The sequence below is a fragment of the Pangasianodon hypophthalmus genome, chromosome 20 (genome assembly GCF_027358585.1).
Source record: "Pangasianodon hypophthalmus isolate fPanHyp1 chromosome 20, fPanHyp1.pri, whole genome shotgun sequence".
NCBI lineage: Eukaryota > Metazoa > Chordata > Actinopteri > Siluriformes > Pangasiidae > Pangasianodon > Pangasianodon hypophthalmus.
In genome coordinates, this window is record NC_069729.1 from 4,608,946 (window position 1) to 4,626,673 (window position 17,728).

General features: G+C 37.2%; 2 protein-coding genes across 3 annotated transcripts; one reads left to right on the forward strand and one right to left on the reverse strand.

The window, feature by feature from the left end:
• Nucleotides 1-218: 218 nt before the first annotated feature.
• spcs1 (signal peptidase complex subunit 1) lies at nt 219-2,808 on the forward strand. The gene is made up of 4 exons (XM_026935468.3): nt 219-376; nt 1,396-1,455; nt 1,618-1,704; nt 2,553-2,808. Exons 1-4 carry the CDS (start codon nt 341-343, stop codon nt 2,673-2,675), a joined length of 306 nt encoding a protein of 101 aa, XP_026791269.1. The 5' UTR covers nt 219-340; the 3' UTR covers nt 2,676-2,808.
• nek4 (NIMA-related kinase 4) lies at nt 2,807-14,480 on the reverse strand. 2 transcript variants are annotated; one of them, XM_026935453.3, is made up of 16 exons: nt 14,183-14,480; nt 13,056-13,322; nt 12,527-12,724; nt 11,992-12,099; nt 11,074-11,228; nt 10,866-10,989; nt 9,356-9,901; nt 9,218-9,274; nt 7,972-8,112; nt 7,744-7,890; nt 6,584-6,650; nt 5,625-5,731; nt 4,757-4,848; nt 4,465-4,682; nt 3,930-4,063; nt 2,807-3,174 (listed from the first exon to the last, which is right to left on the reverse strand). In XM_026935453.3, exons 1-16 carry the CDS (start codon nt 14,267-14,269, stop codon nt 3,076-3,078), a joined length of 2,547 nt encoding a protein of 848 aa, XP_026791254.3. In that variant the 5' UTR covers nt 14,270-14,480; the 3' UTR covers nt 2,807-3,075. The 2 variants fall into 2 exon arrangements, with proteins under 2 accessions (XP_026791254.3, XP_026791253.3); XM_026935452.3 differs by having other exon boundaries at nt 5,625-5,734.
• Between the last annotated feature and the right edge of the window lie 3,248 nt (nt 14,481-17,728).

A 17,728-nucleotide genomic window follows, 5' to 3' on the forward strand; every position in this document is an offset into this window, starting at 1 on the left:
CCATCGTACTGCCAGATTAAAAATGTTTTTTTTTTTAACTTGAGTTGTTTCGTTAGAAAAAAAATCCCCCTAGTATAGTAAACATTTTAGCTTGAATAAAATATTTACATAGCAAATAAATAGAATTTTCAAAGGAATGGCTTTATTAAAGCTTGTGCATAAAACGGCGCAGTGCCGCTAGTGATGCGCAAACGTGGCGCAGTTTGAACCCCCTTCAACACTTTCACTCAACACTCGGGTCCTTCTCAAATCTACGTACGCCGTTTTGTGACCGGAAATCCTGCTTTCATAGTTTAATCTGTTTATTAGAGGCTTCTTCTGTCTTTTTTTAAATTTCAAAATGTTTTCCATGTTTAATTCCATCCCAACTCACATGGTAAGCATTGTTCTTTTGATAAATATCTGTTACTTAGCTAGCTTATCATGCCACATCGCATCGTTATTATTTAGCAGCCGTTAGCTAGCAGCCGTTAGCAGCTTTGTGGAGAGACGCAGAATGTACTGTACAGTTTAATTACCGTAAAATTTATTACCGTAAAATTATTTCTACACAGTGATAACAGTACCACATGTTACCAAAGCGATATAAAGACATGTAATTAATATTCGCCTTACAAACATTAACTGCTAACGTCTAACATCTGTTGCCAAATCTTTCCTTTTAAAGCAGGTCGCTGCAGGTGAATTCGGGGATTTTTATTTCAGTAAAAACAACAAATATCACAATTAATCTTTACCAGCATTGCTGATATTCTTACAAGTCATTTTTATATTGCAGCCTTTCAAGAAATTACATATTTTGGGCTCGGCTAATTAAATATGCATGTATTTGCATACGTAATAAAACAAAAAAAACCTAGTCATTTGATGTTGTTCTAATAAAAATATTTATTTCACCGTGAAAACGTTTTTTTTTTTTTTTTTTTTTTTTAAATTTTGCTGGGAAATAATTATTTTATTGTTTAATCAAGAAAATACCTTGCATGGTGTCTTTGACGTGTTGATTGATTGATTGATTTGATTGGAGGGGAACTGTTTCAATAATTTGCATAATTATTTATGTAAATGAGGCATATGCATGAATTTACATACGCAAAAACACGAAACAAAAACAAACTTGTCATTTGATGTTGAATTAAAAATTAAAATGTGTATTTCACTGTGAAGACACTCAGGAGAAAGACTTTTTTTCATACATTTTTTTTCTCTTGTTTTGATTTACTATTGCTACAGTTTAGATATATTTTAGATACAGAAGAGATATTATAAATCCAGTTCATTCAAAATTCTGAAAAATGTTTGACGTGTCACAAAATTGTCACTTCTACCTTCTGTATCTAAATTAATCTAGATGTCAGGAAGTGTTTCATTTTTCTGTTATTTTGGATTATATAGGACTATAAAGGTCAGAAACTTGCAGAGCAGATTTTCCAAGGCGTCATCCTGGTCTCAGCTGTAAGTAACATTCATACCATCATCCTTTACTCTATTCATACATATATATACACACACACACACACACACACACACACACACACACACACACACACGCACACACACAAATGACTTCTGTGTGTCAGCATCAGTGTATCTCTTATGCGTTTTGTCCATTTCCAGGTCATTGGGTTCATTTACGGTCTGATTATTGAGCAGTTTGGATGGACTGTTTATATAATGTTAGCCGGATTTGCCATCTCCTGTTTGGTAAGCAGCTTCATTTCAGTAATTTTTTATTTATTTATTTAGTTTTTTGCTTAATTTAGTATGTAGATCAAATATGACCGTATATATTGTGGATTAGAGATATGACAAAAAATAATGGCAGGATACTGTGAAGTGCAAATGTTTGCATCTGCTTTGCACAAAATAGCTTCTTTAGATCAGGTTTGGAGATGAGAGGCTCATGGCAAAACTTAAATCTTTTTAAACTTACTGGAATTTGAAAAAAGGAAACATGTCTCTATTTTTTTTCATTCATAAACAACGGGGGATGCAAACTTTTGCACTCGACTATATCACGACATGGTGTTATGTGTTTAAGGGCCCTTTTAACAAATTCCTATATGGTTTAGTGTGTGCTGAGGGGCAGTGGTAGCTCAGTGGTTAAGATGTTAGACTACTGATCGGAAGGTCATGAGTTCAATCCCAGCACCACCAAGCTGCCACTGCGGCACTAAGGCCCTTAACCCTCAACTGCTCAGTTGTATAAAAAATGAGATAAATGTAAGTCGCTCTGGATAAGGGTGTCTGCCAAATGCCATAAATGTAAATGCTGATGTTTCTGATCAGTATATATTCTTTGTCTGTTTCATTTAATCATGAAGATATTTCCTTTACAAAAAAAAATATATAAAAATATAAAAAATATATATAAGATAAATCTAAAATATTTGTATTATATTTAAGATATTGTACTAAAGATGGCTCTAGTTTGTCTCTTGTGTACATTTTTGATTCGTTCTTGTTTTCTTAGACTCACACACACTCACACACACTCACACACACACACACACACACACACACACACCCCTTATTCCTTTTTTGTGTTGCAGCTCACACTGCCTCCATGGCCCATGTACAGACGAAACCCTCTGACGTGGCAGCCTATCGTACAGGAGACGCCTGAGACCCGTGAAAAGCCTCAGGAGAACTTAAAGAAGAAGAAACACAAGTAGAAGCGTGCTCTGCTCTGTTTGGGCTGCGGGACGACACGTACGTGCAGCGGACATGGACGGCTTCAACAACTCACTTCACTGTTTTCATGTAAAATTCCACACATGCTTAATAAAAAAGATTATTTGTATTATACTGAAACAAAGTGTTTATTATAAATCATCCGACATTTAGAAACATAATATATATTGTGTAGACAGTAGAAAACTTTAACTTTCAATATAGAACTGATCAGAAGTTTACAATCAGCAGAACAGCAGTAATTAAATGCTGGACATTTCAGTTGCATAAATACATGTGATAGTGCATCAGTTCATATTTACAAAGGCATTAAAATATAAGCGTGAGCGTCCGCTGTCACGAGTGGAGTCATGATCAGTGTTTGCTTGTCACTGGATTTGCTCAGCATTTGAACGCAACATCCTCGAAGAATTTTAGTTGCCGCACCATCACAGCATACGTTTTGTACTTCTCTTCCCCCATCTGCTGCCGCAGCAAGACCTGAAAGAGAAATCACAATCATGAAAACACGTTAGCTTCCCTAGCATTTTATACTTTACCTGCAGAAATCAAAAGTTATATAAATTAAGTGCCAATACAGAGGTAGACCTGCATTAAGGTAATCTGAAATAGTTATTAATAATGTTAGGCAACAGAGCAGATGGAAAACAAACTTTTGTTTTGATAAAGTACTTAAATCCAAGTGAACTCCTTTACAAGTGCAATAAAAAGGTAAAAAAAAAAATCCCAGACTGTTTATTAGATTTTAATTAACTGAATAATCCTGTAGCCACTTTCATCATCTCATGATATATGGTCTAATTAAAAAAAAAAAATGAACAGCTAAGACTACTGCAAAACACTCAGACTACTGCAGATATGTCCTAAATAGATATAGGTTGGGGTCCGTATATCAAACGTCGTCAGGTTTCGGCATGAAAGAAGTGCAACTACACAGTGATTGGCAGGTGCCACAATACGAGGGAAGTTTTAGCTTTTTTTTTTTCTTGCTGAATGGCTAAGGTAAAGAGAGTTAGCCGGTTTATGCTCGTTGTGGAATTTGTGTCATTGCCCAGGTGTGAAGTTAGTTGTGATCTAGAGAACTTGCATTAGTGACTAATAGAATACTTATTATTGTGCATTATGCTGTTTGGGACACAGCCTTGAATTCTGGCAAAATTCCAAAATCTTCCATCCTGTAGCTTAATGTTTGAACCAAATGATCTTTTCAGCATATGTAACAGCAGCTGACTTGCCTCTCGCTTGTCCTCGTCCTCCTCCTGCATGATGTCCAGGACTTTGTCTAGCAGTTTCACTCCGAGCCCTTTAACCACGTCTGTGCGCAAGTGCTCCACAGCTCTCCTGATCTTAGCCGGCCCTGAAGAGTCATCTAAGGATAGAGGGATGGGATCCATAAGCTAAACGCTGCATACGGAGTGGAGAATTAAGCTTCCTAAAAATCAGCAAAACTGAATGATACTGAAGTAAAAGTGGATTTGAGGTTCTGTTTCCTTCCTGCTAACAAACGTTTTTAGGGCTTGGACCAGATTTGTGTCAAACCAATTAATTTTCTTACAAAGCAGTGATCTGATTTGCTGATTAGTTAGAAGAGAAAAGGAGGAAACCTAAAATAAATCTATAGGGCTATCCTGGGAAATATATATGTGTATATATACATTTTTTTTAGGATACCTTCTATCTTCATCGTAGATCAACACATAAATTTCCATTTTACACAAGTCACTGTGTGATCAGTTCTGTTTTAATTAAAGCTCATTTTGTGCACCTAACCTGAGCGGAAGTCACTGAGATGGAAGTCGCGATCTCCCTCTCTGCTTTTCCCATGAAGCATCAGTGTGTCTCGGTACTTCCTATTCAGTTTGAACTCAGGCAGTATGGCCGAGTTGCGCCGTGAGCTCTCCTGCTCGCACAGGACGTCTCTGGCGTCCATTCGTAATGTCTGCGTCATCATCTGGACCAGGTCTTGCATCTCGTTGGTCTCACTCTTGCTGTGGAACAATGGCAGATTTAGTAACTGATTGATTTGCTACATCCATAGAAATGATGTTAGACACCCCCTCACCCCTCTCTGTAGTCTCCCTCAGAGCGCTCTGTGGAGCTGGTGGATGAGCTGCACTCCTCCTCATCCGAGTGACGCCATGACGATTTGCTCTCCTGTTCCAGGACAGAGATCATGAAAGGATTCTGGTAACGACTCTAAAGCCAGTTTCACTATTAATCCGATAGCTTGTGAAACCCTCTACATAGAAGCCATATGTAATTACAATGGCTGGAGCCAACATGGCAAAAAAATTATATCTTATCAAGTGAAATGTCAATTTTATCCAATAGTTCTTATTATGAGATTGCAATAAAACAAATATAGGCTCATTACCCCATTTCTATACATTGTTACGAATTTCAGTCTTGAAATGGTCTTGGATTGGTAAGTAGTTTTGCTTACTTTAAGAATTTATTTCTAGAAAGAAGCAAAATTATCAGTAAATTAGATAAAGTACGTTAGAAATGCTGTTTCAGCTCAGTTTCCCACGCACAAAAAAATAAATTGACAATTGTATAAAGACTCAACTTTCTTTTCGTACATATTAGCTATGTAACTTTGAAGCAGGAATGCATTTGTTTGAGTAGGCATTACTAGATTAAAAAAATAAATATATCAAAATGCGTTTAAACAAAAGTAACACTGGGTTAATTTTATATCACACTCTATAAACTATTTTGGTGGCTATCTTTTTATTTCCGATCATGAAACCCGGAAATTCATTGATTCATGATCGTTGCTTACCCATAAGAAACAAAGTGAAGATTATATCAGTGACTTCTCACCTTTTACGTGTAAATGCAGTGTAAACTACTGAAAATCGCAAATACAGGAAGTCAGCATTGTTTAGACATACTTGTAACCCACTTCTAACAGTTAGTCATCGCACCTTGTGTGTTTCAGCAGCTACACTGGCAGGTCTCGGGCAATCGGGCTGGTCCGTGTGCTTGGCATTTAAAGAGGCAACATCACACGATGCCCTTCTGACAGCAGGAGCTGCTTTAAATGAGACAAGAAGCTTTAACGAGAGACCATCCATTACAAAATATACCCAAACCATTATTCCCTTTCATCCACACTCCTACATGGTACACCTGCTGTCTTTCACTTTCATTCTCTAAATTCATGAATTAATATCGTTAGTGTCTAAAGAAAAGCTTTCATCTGCCTTTCAACAGGAGGAGCAGAGAAAAAAATGGGACATTTTCAGGTTTTGGATACTACAGTGATTGAAACTGAGGTTATAGTGCTAAAGTAAGGAAAAAGACACTTCAGGGCATGCTGTTATAGGAAAATAATCCAAGATGGGGTGAGGTGATGCGGCCCGATGTGAAGTGAAGTTACTGTTACCACCTGAAAGTTGATTATTTTCCAGTAATAGTATGTCCTGGAGGGTTTTATTCCTCTAATACACTACACAAACACTAACAATTTTTATCTGTTAATGAATAACACGTCAAACTTTTTATCCGTTTGTAATTAAGTTGAAACAATGTGAACATCTCCTCACAGAAAGCTCCACCATATCAACAACTACAGACATTTTATAAATACATTTATGTAGAGTGTCCACTATACAAGTCATTGTTTTAGCTGCTACTTTAGAAGCGATAACATATTAGAACGAGCACATTAATATAAACCTGTGTGCCTTACAACTACTGTCAGAGCTGCTGTTATAGAAAATTAATCAACACTCTCTGACCAATCAGAATTGAGAATACAGCAGTTCTGTGGTATAACTTTCAGCTAAACCCATGAGACTGATAAGTTTGAATACAGTAACATTTCTCCTGGCAAAGACTGTGTACATAACTGTAATTATTTTAATTCAGTTTAGAAATATACCTGACTCGCTCTGGTTTTCTCGTGACTGCCTCAGCCGCCTCCTCTCTCGGGCTGATAGAAGCCGATTCTACAAGTGAAACAGAACAGATTAAACAAAAAAGCTCAGAAAAGGCCCAAGTCCAATCCCAATCCCAATTCCCTTAACTCCCCTTTATTCGTAGTTAATTTACATAAGGAATTTAATATTTAAATACATTAAAATTATTTATTCTGATTTTATTTACTCAGAAAAGAGATTTGTTTTTATTTATTTATTTTCTTGTCTTTGATATTTAGCTAGCTTTGACATTTCTTAGGCAGCCCATGACCCATGAAAAAAAAATCTGTTAAACAGCACCCCATTAAATATAAGAACAAACCAGAACAACAGTAGTAAATGTAAAAAAGTGGGAATGAAATCAGAAAAGGGTTGACATGCTTTACTGTTAATCTTATCACTTTCCAGCAAATTTTAAGCATAAGCTTCTGCCTTGATGGAAAAAATGCTGTTAAGATTTCTGGGGACTTCTACTGCCAGTTAATGAGATATTTGGTCAAGAAGTTTAGGAAGCATGTGTTTTCATAGCCTTGGGAATAAAAGTTAATCATAAACGTTTGCATGGAAATTCAAATTGTATTGAAAACATTAAAATTTGATCAGACAATAATTTTATTATGTCATTTAAATGGGCAAATGATAATGTTTCCTGATCTGCTGTTTTCCTATAAATAAATATATAATAATACATAAGATAATTATGTGTTATATTACAATTAAGATAAAATAATTATGTGACTTTTGAAGGCTACTTGCACCAGAACTCATTCAGGATTTTCAAAGCAATGGAGGTGAATACTTATGCAATCACCATTTAATTTTTGTATTTGTAAATAATGTTGCAAAACTATATTGATTTTTCACTTATATTATGGGCTATTTTAGTGTAGATTCACGATATATAATCCCAATTAATCAATTTCAGTTCTAGGTTGTAACACTGCAAATTGTGGAAAGGTTTAAGGGGGTGAATACTTATGCAAGGCAATGTTTACACCATTGGAAAAAAAAAAAAAAAAAAAAAAACATGGATAAGAAGTACTGTCTTAAATTTTAAAGTATCTGACTTATTGTAGCCTTCCAAGTCACGTTTTCTTCTTTTTCGTCTTGAAGCGAGTCCCACCTGTGGTGCAGATTCATGCTGGTGATCAGGTTGGGAGTGTGTAGGGTGTTTAGGCATCTCAGCTTCACTTGCTTCTCTCCTTTTTATGCCTACAGATGGGGGATTTTCCAGAAGTGGAGGCAGAGGCCTGGAATTGGCTGCTTTAATCTAAGAAATGGGAAAAATAGGTTAAAAAAGATTCATGAGCCACGATTGAAGGGAAATGATTTTGCCATCCTCATCACTTACTTTGCTCTCATCGTGGGCCACTTCTCTCCTTCTCTGTCTGCGCTGACGGGACATGGACGGCTCAGAGGAAGAGGAAGGAGGAAGAAGAGGAGCCTTGCTGTTTTCTGAAGGAGCTGCAGACGGCTCTGGGTTGTGAGGTTCCTGTTACAGAATCAGAATTTCTTTAATTGCCAATTCAATTAAACTATATATAGACTATATTAGAAAATAATCAATGTACAAGCATAAATGCACAGGTATAAACTTAAAAGCTGAAGCAGCAAGCATTAACTCTAATGTCACAGTCCTATAAATGATTTAGTGGAATACATCTAACAATACAGGAAGTGATGAGAAGCAAGGAATTGGCCTATATATACATAAATCTACATATTGTTCATAATCATATTTAACATTAAAGAAAGAACTTAATGGATAGATAATTTTGCTGAAATGTTGATCATCACAATTAAGTGACTTAAAACATCTTTACCATTCTAACATTGTAAATGAACATTAAAATGAGTATAATAGCCTCTTCTCTCACATACGTGTATTTTAAATAAACTAAATTAGACTTGTAATAATATAAAAATAAACAAATGAGCGACTACATACATACATACATACATACATACACATCAGTGAGAAATTAAGAGAAAAAAAATTTTGGTATGGCATAAGGGGGCTTTTATTTTGGTGGAAAATTAAAACATTGAAAAGAATTGAAAAGAAAAACACTGTGATTATGCTTAAAATATACATAATTTCCACCGCTAAAAATCAATAAAAAAAATGGTAAAAAATTATCACGCTTATACCATGGTGCTGCTTAATTCTCGATTCTGATTGGTCAGAAGGTGTTGATTAATGTGCGCATTCTAATAAGTTATTTATTATCGCTTCAGTACAGGGACTTGCTTGGCGGACCCTCCACATCACCTAATGTAACAATAAAACAATTAAAAAACAGGCTGATCTTAAAGAATAACGTATAATCGTTGACAAGTCGCTATGGTCAAGATTTATCTAAGATTTGAAGGAGACTCTAGTATTTGTCCAGTAAAGCCTTTCAGCAAAATATCTTTTAAGGCGGAGAAAAAAGAGAGGGATGTAACGCAAGTGACTGCTGGGACAAACTTCTACAACAGCTATAAATGGATAAAATAAAAATAAAACAATAAAAGAAATTGTTAGCTGATTGCTGTGATGTAAGTAGAATAAAACATTCCGTTTTCAGAAAATAATACAAAACATTTCTTCTTACCATCAGCTCCACTGGAAGAAAGGGCTCCAGCAGCTTATCGGTGGATTCCAAGCTAGTCTGAAACATAGTGAAGAAGAGTGATAATGTTTTTTTCATTGCAAATGTGCAACCTTCATTTCATTACAGAGTATAACATACCCCTCTGTCTCCTGAATGATGCTCTGCCTCTGTTTTATGGTCCTCCTTGGCCTCCGTAGTGTCCTGCTTGTCAGTTTTTACGTCCTCCATCGCTGCCTGCTGCAGCAGTTTCATGGTGTCCTCCTGCACAGACATGTTAACGTTCGGAGCTCTACCGTCTTTTACAGGTTCGATTCTCTCCGTGTGTTTTGGCGGTACCGTTCCACTCGAACTGTCTGAAACGAGCGAGTGTTCTTCCTTTCCGATGAGGACACCTGATACTTGTTTTCTGGGGTGTGGCTGAGGAACGGCAGTGTCCTCTTTCTTTTTCTCCTCTCTCTCTGTCCGTTTGGTCGGTGAAGTTGCCGGTCGAGGAGGTTTCCCTTTCCGGAGTTTGTCTCTGTGTTCCTGAGGCTGGATGTCAATATCAATGTTGCTGATGGTTGCTACGTTCTGACCTGTCGAGTTCAGGACGTCCTGACTTGGGGATTTTGGGAGCAGTGGTGGGTTTGGGAGAATATTATCCTTTATGCCGTTGTGATGTTTGGATTGATGGTTTTCCTCCGACTGAAAAATAAAATTTCACATCAATACCTATGTGTTTGCTGATTGTTTGATGAATGTGGTTTTAATGTGACATTATTAGTGCTTTATCAGCATGAGTTCCACTATGTCTTGACTGTTAAACATTATCATCAGCTCATTTAATTGACCAAAAGATACATCATAGATCAACGATATAATGATACATCTATACGCATACATCATATGTATTGCCCTTTATACCCCAGCGCTGTTGAATTCTCAATTCTGATTGGTCAGAAGGTGTTGATTATTATTCTATAACAGCAGCTCTGACTATAATAATTACAGTAGCAGCTGATTCACAGTGTAGACATTTAACAAAGAAACTGTATAATCGTTGTTATTGGTAAAGCTTTCTCTAAGGAAGGAATCTCCAGTGTCAGCGCTTTGTTACAGTCAGACTTAAAACTGTTCCTTTAGATTTTTTTTTAGGACACAGGACATTATGGTGTCTTGGTAGTAATTTGCATATTTTGAGTTACTAACTACAAGAAAAAGTGATGGAACGAATAAGTGATGGAACGAATATTTATAGCTGCTATAATGTAACCTTCCCCAACATTAATGGTAACTATAAATGGGCAAAAAGTACAATGTGCAAATTCTTTAATAAATAAAAAAAAATTTACTCATTGGCAAATTGCTGTCGTATAAGAAGAATAAAACATTTGGGATGTGCTATTGCAGGAAAATAATCAACTCACTGTGTTAACAATAACACCTCTTCACATCAGGCCACATCACACCACCACATCATTGATTATTTTCCTATAACAACACCACTCTGAGTGTTTTATTCCTTACTTAACTTTTAGATTTGACTGGAACAGTAGACTAATACCCACGTCTGACGTGTGATGCTAGCTATTATTTCTATCAGCTAGCTATAATTTGTAGCAAAATCAATAACTGAATCCCAAATACAAATCTTTGGAGTGTTTTTTACCCTTTTTCCTCTGCTTTTCAGCTCAGGGTTGGCGCACTTTGGCTCCTGCTTTTGAAGGACAGGCACTTCGGGCGTGTCTCTGTTAGGTTTGCTGTTTGCCTTCTTTCGGGATCTGGCAGTTTTCCTGTTAAACAGCTATTTATAAGAAATGGACACACTCTATACATTTTTCTGACTAATGCTTATTAACCATAATTAATGTATTTACTCTTTGGTGGCCTCCAAAAAGACGGCGATCTGCTGTTTGATGTAGGGCTGCCGCAGAATGTGTTTGACATCAGGTCTGTCGTCTGGCCTCTTACACAGCATTCGCTTGATCAACTCTCCTAGCTGAGGATCATACTTACTCGGCATCTGAGGCAACTGGGGAACAGGAAGCAGAGATTCTGGTAGTGAAGAAGTACTGAGGTACTAAAAAACTTAAAAACATACTTATTAGTACCAGGATTAATTAGGCTGCTGCTGAACTCCCCATGGAGAATATTATATTATTAAATAATAGAATATATTATGATATTAATTTGGTGATATTAAAATGCTTATTTTATTATGTTATCATTTCTATATACTTGTTTGAGGGATGATCCACATAAACAGTTTAAAAATGTTTTCTCTGAAGAGTATTATTTATTTAGTAGTTCTGGAAGGAGTCTCCAGTGTGAGCACTTTGTAACTGTCAGGTAAAGCTGTAAGATTAGGTTTTCTGACACAACAAAAGTGCAGTTTCTCAGTATCATGACAAGCTAAATATTTTTGGCTATAGTTCAAGAGACTGAAGAGGAAAGTTGTAGAAGAGGAAACACTTCGGGATGTGAATTTATATAAAAAAAATTAACTTCTGGGTATCATAGCATAACATCATGGCACGTCATGTTTTATTCCTTGCTTATTAGACATTTTATACTATCTTTCATTGTCAGTTTTCCTGGGTTTTTTCCTCCCATGGTATTCTTTCAGTACCAGAATCTTATGTGGTCACAATTCTAGACAAAAACAATTCTAGTGTGTTGACCAAACTACAGAACTCAGTCATTCAGACTTGTACAGTAAAATAGAAATGGTGCAGCCATGGAAACATGTCTCATCAGCAGAAATACAAATTGTTATAGAATGTTACAGAAGTTACCTTTCCCTCTACGATGCGGTACACGAGCGAGTTCATGTCTTTTGCATTGAAGGCGTGTTTCAGAGTCGCCATCTCATACACGCAGCAGCCCAGAGCCCAAACATCCGACTGCACAAAGAGAACCGACTTTATGTTTAATAGAAGAGAAAATGGCTACCTGAATAAATGAGGTTTTGAAATACATGTTTAGTTATTTGGGAGTGTTCCTGGGGCTTTAAATGCTCTATCCTGTTGGTTAGAGACTATAGGTTATTTTTCTTTACAAAGTGTGTGTTAATCGTCATCTACTCTTCATCAGTGTCAGATTCTGACCACATCTCTGCTCTTGGCTGGATATTATTAGTCGATTTATTTGTCCTGAAAAAGGACCACCGATCATATAACACCTGCTTATCAGTGATCCATTTCTGTTGATTGACAGGACAGAGGAAGGCTGATATATTATGCAGAGCGATAAACAGGCTACAGTCAGTAATTGTGCACATATATGGGAGGTTTACCTGACACAGGTAATTCAGTGTATTGTGTGTGATACCTTGTAGTTGTACGGCTTGTTGGAGAAAAGCTCAGGACTCATGTAGTACGGCGTTCCGATCAGGGTGCTGGCCATGTCGTTCTGATTCTCCAGAACCCGCGCGATGCCCAGATCGCCCACTTTGATTATGTTGGTCTTGGTCAGGAAGATGTTCTGCGTTTTCAGATCTCGGTGCAAGATGTGTTTCTCGTGTAAATACTAAAGAGACCAAGAAAAGAAACATTGTAAATCAGTGTGCTACCCATTAATAGCTTGGATTGGATCTGATTGTATAATGCATGCTGTTGAAATCTCAAATCTGATTGGTCACTAGGTGTTGATTCATTTTCCTTAACAGCATCTCTGACAGGTTTATATTAATGCACTTGTTCTAATATGGTATAATTTCTATAGATACAAGTAACACTGAGACTTTGTCAACGCTCCATTTCAGTGGATTTAAAACAAACTTTCATCAAACATTCAGTGGTAAAGCTGTGACTTCAGGCTTTCCAACACGGTATTAAAATAATTAGGGACGCTCTCTTACCTGCAGTGCCATGGCGATCTGGACAAACCACTCCACCACCTGTCTTTCAGGCAGCAGCTCACCCTTCTGCTGCTTCAGCCTGTGATACAGGTCTCCTCCCTCACAGAAGCCCATAACTATGTAAAGCTGATAGTCGTCTCCTTCCCATGATTCCCGGTAGGTGACGATGTTGGGATGTTTGAGCTGTGAGAGGAGCTGCGCTTCCTGTTCAGCCGCCCGGCGCTCTCGCTTCGACGATGTTCTCAGGTTCAGCTTCTTGATGACGTACTGGGTGAGGAAAAAAAACGGCACATTAGATGACCACTATAAGTAATATAACATGATAATAAATACTGACACTCAGCCAGGAGCAGTAAATATCAACGAAGCACAAGATAGCGAGTCCTGCTCGGATGTAGCAGGAATGCCCTTAACAAAATGCTATATAAAAAAAAACAGGGTTATGAAAGAAACACGGCCTTGTACCAGCAACACTGGCATATTTTATTTACAAAGCTATACCGGGAAAACTCCTTTCTTATTTGTGTAACCTTCTATTAACTACGAGCAGCAGTTATGATTCTCGCTTTTCTAGAGGGTTGTCTATAGGGTACCCAGGATTTGTTCCGAACTTGGCAGAAAGGCTTCGGCTTTTGCGCCCTGGTCATAGAATAATCTTCAGGACGCATTACAGTGTTTAAAGATCTGATAAAAAAAATGTGTAATTAAAGAGTGTCATTGCTATTCATATATATTTTTTTTCTAGATTTTTATGCTTGTTTGTGCCTGTATATGACTTTTAAGTTTGTTACTCTGTAATAGCATGCCTTCTTGGCAGGGTCTCCTTCAAAAAACAGATTTAGGACAGATCTCAATAGACTTCTTAGTTAAATAAAGGTTAAAAGAATAAAATAAAGAAATATTTGAATATAGATTATATAGAGATGATCTCTACTCTGTGTATAACTGCATGAAACAAATTATAAACTAGTGGCTACACACTATGAGCTGGACCATTTGTCAATATGTTTACATCTGACATTTCCATCAGAGCTGCATCAGGCAAGTTCAACAGCCATAACAACAGAAATCATGTCTAACCCACACAATAGAGGTGATTAGACTGGAGCTATCCGATCTCGTCTTACCTGTTTGTGGTCAGATTTGTGTTGCACCAGGTTCACCTCTCCGTAACTCCCCTTGCCCACTACTCGCATGAAAACATAGCTCTCCATAATTCTCTGTAAATCCTCTAATCCTAGTCTTACATAGCGAATCAATCAACTAATCCTAAGTTTACTTTAAATTTCACTTGATGCACGAGAAAGTATCGTTGTATACTGATAATGTCCGAGTTCAAACTTTGATTTTTGTATCAGCGATGCTACAGGAAATTGTCGAGCCAGGCTTCTTCGTCACCAAGCAACGTGGCCACGTGACCACTATAGCTCACAGGCTCAATCCAGTAGCTGAGATTTTTTCGTAGCGCCCTCTTGAGGTTAGGAGGATATTTACATGGCTTCCTCTCAATCCAAATGGACCTGCATTTAATTAGAAACACACTATATGGCTAAATGTTTGTGGATACCTAACCATCAAACCCATATGTGCTTTTTTGCTCATCTCATTTCAGATTTAGTGTCCCCCCACCCCACCGAAGGATTTTGTGTTTTTGCTGTTATTGTTATTATTATTATTATTATTATTATTATTATAATAACCTCAACTCTTCTGGGAAGGCTTTCCTGGATCAGCCTCTTCGTGCTGTCATGCACTGCTGATCTGATTCTGATCTGATTCAGAGTTGGATTGGATAGTGATGTGCAACCCGCGGCTCCAAACGCGTTCTTTCACACAGTGGAATTCACTCTGCCACAGTGCACAGATTTTATTTCAAGTTTATTCAGCTTCAACGGATAGCAAATATAACTGCAGGAATTCAACATAGACTTCATGTGAAAACTAGAATGAATTTTCCTGGTTGCACAATTGCACTTTTTGACCGTGTAGTACACAATTATAGAAGGGAATTATTTATAATCGCACTGTCCGGTGTAACCCAGATGAGGATGGGTTCCCTTTTGAGTCTGGTTCCTATCACGGTTTCTTCCTCATATCATCTCAGGGAGTTTTTTCTTGCCACTGTCGCCTCTGGCTTGCTCTTTAGGGATAAATTCATATATTTAAAATGTATATCCTGGATTTATGTGTTTCTGTAAAGCTGCATTGTGACAATGTCCATTGTTAAATAAAACTGAATTGAATTGAATTCCTTCAGGAGCGGGCAGGAGTCTCGCGCACACCTCACCACTTCATGCAAAGTGATATCAAAGTGTTAAAGGGCCATGAAAAAAGGGAAAGATTTTTTTAGCATCTTCATGCGCAGTTGACTGTAGAATTGACTTCATCAACTCTGAAATATTTTCAAACCACCAGACTACATTGAACTGGCATTCTTTTCAGTCTGCCTGGCTGTTTTTTCCACCGCCCCACTAATAGTGGGGTTGAGGTCAGGGATCTATACAGGACACTCGAGTTCTTCCACTCCAGCCTTGGCAAAACATGTCCTCATGGAGCTCACTTTGTGCACAGGGGCATTGTCATGCTGGAACAGGTTTGGGCCTCTTAGTTCCAGTGAAGGGGAATTGTAATGCTACAGCATATAAAGACATCCTAGACAACTGTGTGCATCCAACTTTGTGGCAACAGTTTGGAGAAGAACCACATTTGGGTGTGATGCTCAGGTGTCCACAAACTTTTGGCCCTATAGTGTAGTTATATGACCCTTATCCTAGGTGATGTAATAATTTTGTATAATCTACTATATAGCAAAATTTGCAGTTTTGGATGTGTTTTTAAGTCATACTCTATTGAAGGGGCACAGTGGCTTAGTGTTTAGCATGTTTACCTCGCACCTCCGAGGTTAGGGGTTCAAATCCCACCTCTGCCCTGCGTGCATGGAGTTTACATGTTCTCCCCGTGCTTCAAGGGTTTCCTCCGGGTACTCCGGTTTCCTCCCCCAGTCCAAAGACATGCGTTGTAGGCTGATCGGCATTTCCAAATTGTTCATAGTGTGTGAATGTGTGTGCGACTGTGCCCTGTGACGGGTTGGCACCCCATCCAGGGTGTCCCTCGCCTTGTGCCCCGAGTTCCCTGGGATAGGCTCCAGGATCCCTGCGATCCTCGGTAGGATAAAGTGGTACAGAAAATGGATGGATGGAACCTCAACTAATAAAAATGGTCCATCTACTGACACTGTACTGTACTATATATTACTGTATATGTCTCCTCAAATCATATTCAATTCACATACTGTATATACATATTCTTATATCTCAGTATGATTTATCCTCATTTATTTTGGGTTGATTTATCACCTTTTCTATTTTTTTAAACTTCCTGTATACCTGTAAATAGTTCACTTATCTGTTGATCTGTTTATTATCTGCTTGTACATGCCTACATACATGGTTAAAAAGAAGAAGAAGAAGAAGAAGAAGAAGAAGAAGAAGAAAAATAATTCTGTTTCTGGGTCAATTTCTAATCAGGGTCAAATAGACTCAGTAGCAAACGTCAGCATTTTTTTTTTCTAGTTAATTTGGTAAAGGTGTTAAAGCTCATTTTCACCACCAGGTGACGTAATTCCTAAATAAATATACTTTTTACAGCAGTGTCCCAAGTAGCTTCCATATAAATGTCAGATAGCAATAAAAAGAGATTGATTAATAGACATACCCTTAGTTTATTTGTTTGAGGTGAGATATGGCTGTAAAGCCTAGTAACCTATCTAACATAACCACATATGAACAGAATAAACAACAAGTTGATTACTGTGTACATTAAATATTAATTCTGCTAGTGTGTACATTATGGGTTGATAATTTTAGTGGATAATTGTGTTGTTTTTTTTTTTGTATGTTTTTGTGTTTTTGTTTTTTGACAGTATGACAACTAGGACAGTTATTGGTAAACATATTGCAATAGCACATTTTACTAAGGAAGAAATATGCAGGTTGTCTAAACATTTTTTTCCCAATAAGGTCCTAAAATTATCTATGTTAATAAATATGTAACAAATAAGCATAACTATAATAATAACTACATCAACTTACTGTAAACATTTATAGTTTATTCTATTTTAATGATACACCATTTTCATTAATCATAACCACATCCCACATAGCCTACATGCTTAGCATTTACAGTTTGCATAATTAAATAAAACTTCAGCATTGATATGATTAGTGTAAAAAAAAAAAGTGAATTTTAAAAATGAGGGATGAGGAATGATGAGGGATCAAACAAGCCCAGTTTCAGTTTATTTTCTGGCTTTACCCTGCTGTCCTTTATTATTATTATTATTATTATTAATTGTCCCTGCTTTACTGGTTGAGGGTGGGCAAGGGTATATGTATTTATATGTTTTCAGTTGTATTGCAATTCTATAATTTCTGTACTTTGTCATTTTCACTTTTCTGTGAAACACTGAATAAACAGAATGTAAAAAAAAAAAAATTCTCAAGCAATTGGAGGACCTGGCAACGCTCATCAGTGCCACGAGACATGTTTAAAACAGCTGAACATGTCAGCCAATCACAATCGCGCCTTGATTTACCTGAGGGTCTTTTTATGATTGGTTAACAGTTAATAAGCCACGCCCCCGTGCGCGCCCCCTCTCCCCTTTTTACATCGAA

What these genes read in the sequence shown, in the direction of transcription:
- nek4 (XM_026935452.3), bottom strand. Translation starts at nt 14,269, where the DNA reads ATGGAGAGCTATGTTTTCATGCGAGTAGTGGGCAAGGGGAGTTACGGA. An exon ending in TTTTTGGAGGCCACCAAAGA is followed by an intron (nt 10,990 to 11,073) that starts GTAAATACATTA and finishes GCTGTTTAACAG; the next exon opens with GAAAACTGCCAGATCCCGAA. An exon ending in TGAAAAGCAGAGGAAAAAGG is followed by an intron (nt 9,902 to 10,865) that starts GTAAAAAACACT and finishes TTTATTTTTCAG; the next exon opens with TCGGAGGAAAACCATCAATC.
- spcs1 (XM_026935468.3), top strand. Translation starts at nt 341, where the DNA reads ATGTTTTCCATGTTTAATTCCATCCCAACTCACATG. An exon ending in ATTCCATCCCAACTCACATG is followed by an intron (nt 377 to 1,395) that starts GTAAGCATTGTT and finishes TGGATTATATAG; the next exon opens with GACTATAAAGGTCAGAAACT. An exon ending in GCGTCATCCTGGTCTCAGCT is followed by an intron (nt 1,456 to 1,617) that starts GTAAGTAACATT and finishes GTCCATTTCCAG; the next exon opens with GTCATTGGGTTCATTTACGG.